Consider the following 11,640-nt stretch of genomic DNA (forward strand, 5'->3'; position numbering starts at 1 on the left):
GTTTGTTGGCCATCTGTACGTCTTCTTTCGAGAAATGTATCTTATTTTCATTTCAAAGAATATCTTGATGAATAACTAATTACCTCTTTACCCAATATAATTTTTCATATATTTGCTGTAATTTTGTGTGAAAGAAATAAAGCAGAAGGATATATGCACCATTATTCCTACAGTTGTCTTTAATATTGGTCAACTCATGAAACATTGTAGAGATTGATGACTTTATGAAAGTAGTTTATGTTGCTAAAGTCAATGATAGGACATTTAAAAAAGCTGAGAATGGTAAAACATAGGATATAAATATTTTTTCCTATTTAGGGCCCCAATGGTGAGCAAGGCAGTGCCGGAATCCCTGGACCATTTGGCCCAAGAGTAAGTAACAAAATGTAATAAGTTGAAGACATAAATAATAATGCTCCTGGTGACATACTATTAGTACTTGAGTATCATTTTCATGGTATTGAAGCTGGAGTTTGCCTAGGTCCTCTGAAGCTGGCAACCAACATATGAGACAAACCATTCTGCACTCACCATTAAGTAGAAATATCCTGAAATATGACATATAACTTCATGGGCCCAAATTAAATTCTCTTACTTAGGGTAGATATACCCATCTGTTAATTCATTTTCTTACTCTGTGTTTATTGAAATTGCCACTTGATTATACTCTTTGAGATGATATAATAGGATTTACCATAAAGTAGAGATAGATTATGAAGCTGGATATATTTTTTTTCCTTTAAGTAATTGCAATAGTTCCTCAGAAGTAGTTGGCATAAGGCTAATTAGAAAGCAGATCATAAAATGAAACCAATATTTGAAGCTTATAGAAATTCTATGTTAGTATTAATGCTGCCTCTAATAGGTCATTAATGCCATAAGACAATTGACACATAATTATTTAGGAAAATCTTTAGAAAAAAATTCTGCTATATCTAAATACAGTGTAAGCAAATCACACATAAAAGTGAGAACAGTATCAAAATTACTAGGATGTGATGAGATTCTGGGGTCTAAGCACACAAATTTAATTTATCAAACACTCCAACTTCTGTCATTTTCTTACTCTTACTTAATTGAATTTCTAATTAAGTTTACAATACATGAAATTTGATGAAACAACTCCTACCAATAAAAGCAGATGACTAGTCCATTAAAGTTTTTAACTGACACTGGTCTTTTACCAGGCATGGGTGGTGGAAAATTCATGTGTGATGAAGAAGTAAACACTATAAAGTGCTAGAACTCCATTTATTAGTCATTAGGAAAACAAATATGAGAAATCACTGATAACTTCATAAAGAAATAGTTCTTTGATTAGAGAAAGACATTGCAAAGGTTTTTTTCCTAGAAACTAAAATACAGTCTTTGTTTCTTGCAGGGTCCTCCAGGCCCAGTTGGTCCTTCAGGTAAAGAAGGAAACCCTGGGCCACTTGGGCCCATCGGGCCTCCTGGTGTGCGAGGCAGTGTCGGAGAAGCAGGCCCTGAGGTAAAATCACAGAGATTTGTATGCAAGTAATACTGTTGATTCCCATAGCTTGGATTCTGTCTAAGGAATGTCTCTGCAGCATGATGGACAGAAGACTTACGGAACTCTGAAAACAAGTCCGAAAGTCACACAAGAGCTTGTCTGTATAAGTAGCTGTTTCAAAAATTTTTTACAGATTATTCAGAGTATCTAAAATCAGAGTCCAAGCTACCTAAGCCTTGATTTCATGTGGTATCAATGAAAGCAAATAGTAGGTTATGATTGTATTATAAATTATGGAAATGTTGCTTTGCTTTAAATGGCAATAGACTAAACGTGAGATTTGATGAATGCATTCATTCATGAAAGTGCTGGAAAGTGAAGCCTATGAAATTGAAGTGTTATTCACTGAAAATGAAATTCAGAAAGGACTTCAATTAAAACTTTAAATAAAATATTTCAGTAGTATTGACTTGGGGATTACATAAAGCTGTAAATTGCTTTAGTGAGACTTTGGCTTCTCAGAAACCAGACTTTGGGAAATAGTGTCCTCTATCTGCCATGCACGCGTGTGCGTATGTGCATGTGTGTATATGAGTTTACGCATGCATCCCTCCCTGGTGCTGCTTCCTCTTTGGTTTTATTTTCCTTTTCTTATTCTGTCTCTGCCCTTTATTGCCAATACTATTAAACCAAGTATGTATTATTTATTACATGGAAAGAATAGCCTTACATCTCCTATGTTGCAAGAGGAATATTTTCTACTTGTTTATTTCTCTAACTTTAAATAGAAAACAGCTGCAGAATTGGAATACCTCTGACTTATGTGGCTCTAGATTGACTTTATTTTGCATTTTTGCGGTCCTTGGTAGAAAAAAAGCCTCTTCCCCTGAGATTAGCATAAAGGAATGTATGGAATCATGATATGACCTTAAAGGAAAAAAAACCAAAAAACAGGTTTAACAGTCTCTTGATGGTGAGGAAATGTTTGCACTAGAGGTTGATGCAACTTTCCAGAGCCATATAACAAGTGGCAGAGCCAGTAACAGAACTCCAGCCTCCTGCCTGCCAGGACTGTGCTCCCACTAGAGATGTGGACCACACATATCTTCAGGTTGCAGTTAATTCTCTAAAATTTCCTTGAGAAAATGCAGAAGGAAATTAATAGAGAGGATCCACTTTCCTAGCCTCTGCCATTTTTTGTGCTTATCTCCCTTTAGCTCCAGTATTTCTTGTTTGGCCAAAAAAAAAAAAAAAAAAAAAGAGTAAGGGAATTTTATTTTTTGCTAATAAAAAGGGCAAAGAGAACTTCCTCCAATTTTGTTTAGTATAGACAGTTTTGAGCTGCACTAATTAATGCACATGAAAAGACTTCCTGTGATTTCCCCCTTATTTGGAAATAGGGGGAAATTCTCTTGTGGGTGTTTCTTGTGTGTATTTCCTTGGTGTTGACGTGTAGTCTTAGAGAACTAGCACCCACAACTCCTCTGCACCTCCTCATTGAGCTTCTGTCCATAAATCCTTCTAAAACATTTTAGTTGTGCCTTGCCCAAAATAGTTTGGAAATGAGTATATATGTATATATATTCTTAACATAAAATATATTTCATCCTCAAGGGTAAACATCAAAGCAAATATTGTGTACTTTGATCTCTACTTACCTCAGATGCCAACTTGAAGATATGTTGCCTGAAAAACAATTATGCATCATTTCTCATCCTTGGAATGTTACAGGTTCGCAAGCCAGAACCATCTAGTTAGAAAAGGGCATGAGTTACAGATCTCTCAGTACCATCAAATTTGAGTGTTGCCTTGTAACTCTTTTTGCATCAAGTCCCATCAATGCCTTTGCGTCCAGTAGAAAAACAAAAAACAAAAAAATGTGTTAACTGTATTTCCGGTATTTTTAAATTAGGGTCCTCCTGGTGAGCCTGGTCCCCCTGGCCCTCCGGGTCCCCCTGGCCACCTTACAGCTGCTCTTGGGGATATCATGGGGCACTATGATGAGAGCATGCCAGACCCGCTTCCAGAGTTTACCGAAGATCAGGCAGCTCCTGATGACAAAAACAAAACGGACCCAGGGGTGCATGCTACCCTGAAGTCACTCAGCAGTCAGATTGAAACCATGCGCAGCCCCGACGGCTCTAGAAAGCACCCAGCCCGGACGTGTGATGATTTAAGGCTTTGCCATTCTGCAAAGCAGAGCGGTGAGTAGACAGCTGCCCATGTGAGCAAAGCCCATTGTTTCTGATGTGTAATTCTCCAGTGCATTCCAAAATATTTTATTTACTCTCTGTTTAGTGATGGATGCAAGAGATAAAATGGTGGACAGTCACAGAGTTTGCGGGTTAGTGGTGGGGACAGTCAATGATATGATCAATTATGGGGTGAGATGACAAGTGCTTTAATAGAGGACCTATCCTATTAATGATCCAATTTCATGGTGGTAGTTACATTTCCATCCAGAAGTCTTAAAATACTGATACTTTTGTGGCGATAAAAATGTCCAAAATACTTGCGTAAGCAAGGTTCAATATATTTATTTACCTCATAATTAACAGGGACTTAATATGCTAACATATAGTTGGATCATCAAGAGTAGAATAAAGTATACATTTTATTTCCCAAATTTATCTGAATATGGAATTCCATTCATGTAGTTTACTGTTCTACAAACCACACTTCAGGAATCTCTGCTGCAGGATTATATTACAGTTATAAAATATTTTGGAATTAGTCTTTTTCTCTAGTTGCATATACCATGCCTGAAGGTTGCAAAATTCTATCATTTTGATTAATCTAATAAGACCTGGAAAAGAAAGATCCTAAGCCATAGGAATGAGCTATAAAATGCTTAAAAGTTTCAGTTAACTTGAAAGTGACATTGAAGGAGTAGCTAAAATTATCTGTGCAGAACAGGCAATTCGTTTACCAACTCTATACCTTACATCCCACAACCAAATAAATGCCCCTTCATTTCATTTAAAATGCAGTTTTGATACATATTTTATATACATTTTATATATACATATGTATATATTATATATTTTATACATATATTATGTATACTATTATATAAATTATATATCTACATATAGATATACATTTAATATATATACATATATTTATATATGTACAGAATATACATATACACACAGGTGTGTACATAGAGATATAGGCACAGAAATGTATCTGTTTATGTGTTTATTAGACTATATCTCTAGCACTCAGCACTAACTTGGGATAGCTTGCTTCAAGGATCTCTTCTACATGAGAAGATCAATTTTAAAAAGGGCCATTGAGATAATTCATAGCTTTCTAATTTAGTTTGACTCATTTACTTACTTTATTCATAGTTTTGACAATACATTATTTATTACATTCCATTATTATTTTTTTTTAAATATTGGCTTTATAAATTAAATGGGAACACATTCATTTTGGCAAAGCTGCTTCCTTACTGTGAATTCTCTCTTTTTTGGCATAGTTTCTCATTTGTAAAATGGGTATAATGATACGCATTTTCTTCACATTTGTGTTGCAAGGTGCTTCAGAATGTGCCTGGCATGTAGAAAGGGCCCAAATGCATAACAGTTACTTTTTCCTTAGCTGCAGAGTGTTTCCTTAACTGGGATTCTCTCTTAAAAGAGTCCTTAATCAATGAGTTCATATTTTCAAACCCTCTGTTAATTCTTTTTTTAAAATTAATTAATTAATTAATTAACTTATTTGTTTTATTGGCTGTGTGGGTCTTCGTTGCTGCACACAGGCTTTCTCTAGTTGCGACGAGCAGGGGCTACTCTTCATTGTGGTGCGCAGGCTTCTTATTGTGGTGGCCTCTCTTGTTGTAGAGCAGGGTCTCTAGGCATGTGGGCTTCTGTAGTCGTGGCACATGGACTCAATAGTTGTGGCTCATGGGGTCTAGAGCACAGGCTCAATAGTTGTGGTGCATGGGCTTAGTTGCTCCGCGGCATGTGGTATCTTCCTGGTGCAGGGATCGAACCCATGTCCCCTGCATTGGCAGGCGGATTCTTACTCACTGCGCCATCTAGGAAGTCCCCTCTGTTAATTCTTTTAGAGATGCATAATCAAACATGATTTTTATTTTGGAAAATAGGTGAGTACTGGATTGATCCCAACCAGGGATCTGCTGAAGATGCAATCAAAGTTTACTGCAACATGGAAACAGGAGAAACATGTATTTCAGCAAACCCATCCAGTGTGCCACGTAAAACCTGGTGGGCCAGCAAATCACCTGATAATAAGCCTGTTTGGTATGGTCTTGATATGAATAGAGGATCTCAGGTAATTTAATATGCTTACTTTGAATTGTATTCATTGCTTGTGATTATTTATTGTATTTTAGTATTTATTTAAGACTGTGCTATTATTTTTTGACCTGGTTTATTTTGAAGTGATATACTCTCATCAGTTACAATTGTAATATCATTTCCTAAACATTACTATGAATTAAATTAACATAAATTTTGAATGATAATCTTCCCATTAAGGGAAGGTACAAAAGTAATTATTTTTCATATTATCTTCTTTAATGCATGTGACACTGACTGTGGAGTAGAGTTGAAGCAATCTTGCCATAGTTGGAGAACAGGAAGTGTATTTAGTGTCAGGAGACCTAGGTAACTCATACCTGGATCTCTTACTAACTTTGGGGCCTTAGGAAGTCACTTAACCTTTTGGAGCTTCAATTTTGCCATTTTAAAGTGAGGTCGATAATATTTATTTCATAGATTCTGTGTGTATATAAAGTGCTTAATATAATATCTGGTATTTGGTAAGTTATGGGTAAATATTAGATAATTACTATAATATTATTTTTAATGATTGAATCAATTTGCAAACTTTGTAGTATTATTTAAACTGAAGGCATTTTTATAATTATATAAACTGTATTAATATTTTTCTGAGTCTAGTCCCCTCTATGTTTCTTTCATGGTCCAGTATTTAGATTCTTAACCAGTCTTGCCACTTCTTATTGCAATATGAATATTCTATTTCAGATCTCTTTATGGCAGCTAACTCTGACATTTTCTTCTCAATTCTGTTCCTGACATTTGCTCAGAACTCATGTTCATAATCAACATGGTAGGAGAACTTTATGGGTATATGCAGGATATACTAGAATCTATCATCATGTAATGAACAGAAAAATTTTAAAATTTAAATATACTTAATTGAAATCTAATTTAGTTAACATATTATGTAAAAAGCTCATACAGGAGCATTGAAAATAAAGCTCAAAGTAGAAGATGAATGGGAAATATCCTGTAGGAAATTATTTTTTGATTTTTTGTTTTTGTTAGCTAATAGAAAACTTGTACTTCATATTTCCTGCAAGTATATAACAGTTGGGTTAAAAAAGATTTTATACCAATCGTTAAGTCCTAATTCTTATTATAATTAACAATAAAAACAATGAGTTATTTTTGATGCATGATTGACTCTCCAGACTTGTGCTCGTGTATAGCTTCTAAAAAGTAATATTCAAGATTCTTTTTAAACAAATAGAAAAGCAAATTTAAAAATACTTCAGCTTTCTCTGGTGAGTTATAATTATCTTTGGTTTCATCACCACTTGTTTGGTGTAGTAAGGACAAAGATTCTTATTTGTGACTATTCATAGAAATTTTAAGATATTTTTATGTATATAGGTAGAATATCTTTTTATATGAAAGAATGATACTCTTCAAAAGAAGTAATACTTTTCAAAATTAATTTGTCTGAAATCAACACACACACACACACACACACAGCACTATAAAACCCATCAATCAATATTACATATATTGGGGCCCAGGGCAGGCCACTCCAAAATATGATTCAGTGGCATATTGATTATTTTGAATTAAAATTATTTAAGTAATGGTTGATGCAAGAGGCACAGTTAGACCCTGCTCTCTGTCTCCTTGAAAGCAAGAAATAAATCTCCCATATGGAAGGTGCCCTCCCTGTACTGGGGGCAGAAAGACATCCTTATCAGATATAGGGAATTTAGAGCCGAGAAGCCTGTATAAACAAACCCAGTTACTTCCTTAATTTACAACCCAAGACCAAACTTTAAATTCCTTAGTAATTACTCACCCAAACCCAGGTTTCTTTGTCCTCTCAATTCCTCTAGAATTTATTGTCCTTTTTTTTTTTTTTGTCTAAAAAGTATAAAATCTGCCTGCTTTGGCCCATTTCTATGAGACCTCTGTGTCCTAAATTAGTTTCTTTTTTCTCCTGTTAATCTGTCTTGTGTCAGTTTTGTTAGTCCAACCACAAGAACTCAAGAGGGGTAGACACATATAACAAAGACTCTTTTTGTTTTTCTAGTTTGTTTATGGAGACCACCAGTCACCTAATGCAGCCATTACTCAAATGACCTTCTTGCGCCTTTTATCGAAAGAAGCCTCCCAGAACATTACTTACATCTGTAAAAACAGTGTAGGATACATGGATGATCAAGCTAAGAACTTCAAGAAGGCTGTGGTTCTCAAAGGGTCAAATGACTTAGAAATCAAAGCGGAGGGAAACGTTAGATTCAGATACGTAGTTCTTCACGATAGTTGCTCTGTAAGTACTTTTGATCCATATTGATCTGGTTGAAAAGAAATAATTATTTTGTTAAAAATACTGTCATGGCACTAGAGGTGGGGGCAATTTTACCCTGTATATAAACACAACAGCAGTTTGTTTATAGTTGTTCCTTAGGGTAAGTTTGAGTATGTTAGTATGTGAAATACCGGTAGAGGCTTTAATACAAAACAATAAAGGACTGGATCCTTGCAGCTCTTTTGCAAAGTCACTTTGGTTCTCCTGCAGGTTACCTAGTTTATTTAATCTCAATTCCATGCTTAAAATTCCTTGATTCTAAAATATATAATAAATCTGAGTTACCTTATAGTTTTCACTGATTTATATGTCTTCCCCCTTGCATATCTAGATATAAAAAAGGAAAATATTTAATGATGAATTATGTTTCACTTGTGAAAATCAAAAAGGCTTTTGATTTTGAATAAAGGGTATTTTCTCAATTTAAAGAATGAGAGAAATGCCTGCCAGGTATGCCAGTATCTCACTTTATCTTAGCAGCGCTCTTACTTTTTAGTAGTGCTCTAAAAATCATTGCTTTTACCTATAAAAACTGGTTTAGAAGTTGCTGTCTAACACCTCTGGAATAATTTGTATATGCTGTTAACCTGTTGGACCATTTAATTCCAGAAACGAAATGGAAATGTGGGCAAGACCATCTTTGAATATAGAACACAGAATGTGGCACGCTTGCCCATCCTAGATCTTGCTCCCGTGGATGTTGGCAGTACAGACCAAGAATTTGGCATCGAAGTTGGGCCAGTTTGTTTTGTGTAAAGCAAGCTGAGATACATCGACAATGAGCGCCACCGCCACCATCAGTGACCACCACCATTCACGAGACTTTGACTGTTTGAAGCTGATCCTGAGACTCTTGAAGTAATGGCTGATTCTGCATCAGCATTGTATATATGGTCTTAAGTGCCTGGCCTCCTTATCCTTCAGAATATTTATTTTACTTACAATCCTCAAGTTTTAATTGATTTAAAATATTTTTCAATACAGCAGTTTAGGTTTAAGTTTACCAATGACAATGACCACCTTTAAAAAGAGTAAACTGATTGAATAAATAAATCTCTGTTTTCTTCAATTTATTTCAATGTAATGACAAAGTTGCTTAGTATTTATAAGAAAATCTTCTTCCTGGCAGATAGCTTAAAGAGTGGGGTATGTAAAACCACAACACATGTTTATTTCACGTGGCTGCAGTTGGAAAAATCGAAAGTAGTGCCCTTTTATGACCTCTCATTTCCAGATTATCAATTAAAAATGAAAGCAAAATGTTTATCCTTGTGATTGAAACCCACATGCATGTCTTGGTATTGTAAAACTAACTCGGAGACTCTCTAAAGAGAACCATGAAAAAAAAAATCACTGTCTTAAGTGGAATGTTAAAATAGTATATATTCAATGTAATTTCTGAAAAAAGTAATCTTAAATTTCTGTAAAGTGTGGTAAATCTAGACTTCTTTCTCATTCAAATTTAAAGCTACCTTTCCCTCTTGACTCAATCTATTAACATAGATAGAAGTTAAATGAGTATACCATTGAATGCAGTGCACTTTCTTGTTTAAGAAGACATAGAATGCTAAATAATTTCCATATAACTTTATAAACAAGTGTTCAGGACCCAAAGTTGTGAGTCTTCCACATGTACAATCTCATCTTCCTGAAGCCTATAATGAAGAAAAAGATTTAGAAACTCAGAATTGTGGAGCTCACTCTAATCAAATGTGATGATTGGGATTAGAACATTTATTTGGCTTTTGAACTCTCATAGGAAAAATGACCCAACATTTCTTAGCATGAGCTACCTCATCTCTAGAAGCTGGGATGGACTTACTAGTCTTGTTTATATTTTAAATACTAAAAGGTGCTATGCTTCTGTGATTATTCCAAGACTGGAGATAGGCAGGGCTAAAATGTATTATTATTATTTTTCCTTTAATGATGGTGCTAAAATTCCTTCTATAAAATTCTTCAAAAATAAAGATGGTTTCATCAGTACCATTTGTGAAAACATAACTGTTAGACTTCCCATTTCTGAAAGAAGGAGCATTGTTCCAGTGCCTGTTCATCTGTCATACTGTATCTGGAATGTTTTGTAATACTTGCATGTTTCTTAGACTAGAACATGTAGGTCCCCTTATGTCTCAAGGATTTTTTTTTCCTTAATTGCATTTGTTGGCTCCATTTTTATTTTTTCTTTAAAAATAAACAGCTGGGACCATCCCAAAGGACAAGCCATGCACACAACTTTAGTCATGTATCTCTGCAAAGCATTGAATTAAATGCACGCTTTTGTCATGTTAATGGTTTTTGTTTCGTGGAATTCCTTTGAACATATTAGATACATTTCATTTTCAGTAGTGAAAAGTTAGGGTTGTGGTATTCTTTATTTGCCATTTGTTTAAAAGATAAAACAACAAATACCTTTCATCATGTAGATACTGGCTTATAATGAAAATCAATTTGCGACATCACTCCCAAAGGCAACATGACACTAATTATCACTGTCTATGCCCTTAAAAATCTCAGGGTAGTAGCTATTGATAACAAGAGAAGAGCAACTGATTTTTCATGATTTAATAAACTGTGATAATAAAATGTATGTCTCAGTGTATCACATATGAATTTAGCCTAAATGTTTTCAGAGTTTTACCTTCAATATTTATTTCACAATATTGTTTTCCCCCCAATTGGTTGTTATTTGAGCTCCACATCTTGAATTTGAATATTCAAATATGTATATACCTAACGATTTGTGAGTTTTGTGTGTATTAAAACTTCCTCAAGTCCAACCTATACAAGTTGTACAAGTTCAGCTAAATAAGCCAGAAATACATGGTGATTCTCTTAAGTCGAAAGCACTAATAATTTTCAACTATAGAAATACCACTTCTTATTTGAACTTCAGGAATGTTACACATAAAAGGCTGCCCCAGACCATTCCAGAAGCCCTCAAATTTCTTGTCTGAGTTCCAGATCTATAGGTTCCATTAGACGGATATACTTCTTTCCTTCATGTCCAACACCTCAAACTCTACATCATCAAAAGTGAAATAATCTGCAGCTGGGGAGGATGGTGACATTAATTTATTATTACTTTATTAAAAATACAAATGAAAATTCCCCAAGTTAACAGAAAGGAAGAAAAAGAAGAAAAATAGCAAAGAAAACATAAACAGTGCCAAAAAAAGTCCCAAACTCATAACACAAAATTTGGCAAATTATAACTGGTTTCAATGTAACTTATTTAAAATTAAAAAGAGTTTCAAAGAAACTTTACAGAACATTTCTTCCCAAGTGAATGTTATTATATGGCAGAAAGCAAGTGCAAAAAAATCTGGAAAAAAAGAATGATGATCGGATCACCTCACTCAGAGTTCCTATCCCACCACGAAAAAAGAACATCTCAAGATAATTGTTTTCTTTGAAATTATGAAAATTTTAGTAGAGACTGAGAATAATCTCTTAAAAGCTGATTTGGGGGCTGAGGTCCAACAGTGGCAAACCAAGGCAATGATTCTGCAAAAACAACCAAAAGCCAGTGGAGCATGGGGCATGCCAGTAGGCCG

General features: G+C 34.7%; 1 protein-coding gene across 1 annotated transcript in view; it reads left to right on the top strand.

Moving 5' to 3' along the window:
- The window catches only part of COL5A2 (collagen type V alpha 2 chain), a 137,737-nt gene extending 127,362 nt beyond the window's left edge, over positions 1–10,375 (top strand). Inside the window, exons 49-54 of the mRNA XM_057743967.1 lie at positions 319–372; positions 1,382–1,489; positions 3,384–3,675; positions 5,586–5,773; positions 7,805–8,044; positions 8,693–10,375. Of these exons, the coding sequence (XP_057599950.1) occupies positions 319–372; positions 1,382–1,489; positions 3,384–3,675; positions 5,586–5,773; positions 7,805–8,044; positions 8,693–8,839 (1,029 nt within the window). The 3' untranslated portion in view covers positions 8,840–10,375. The remainder of the gene's footprint in view (positions 1–318; positions 373–1,381; positions 1,490–3,383; positions 3,676–5,585; positions 5,774–7,804; positions 8,045–8,692) is intronic.
- The last annotated feature ends 1,265 nt before the right edge of the window (positions 10,376–11,640 follow it).

Source organism: Hippopotamus amphibius, chromosome 8 (genome assembly GCF_030028045.1).
Source record: "Hippopotamus amphibius kiboko isolate mHipAmp2 chromosome 8, mHipAmp2.hap2, whole genome shotgun sequence".
NCBI lineage: Eukaryota > Metazoa > Chordata > Mammalia > Artiodactyla > Hippopotamidae > Hippopotamus > Hippopotamus amphibius.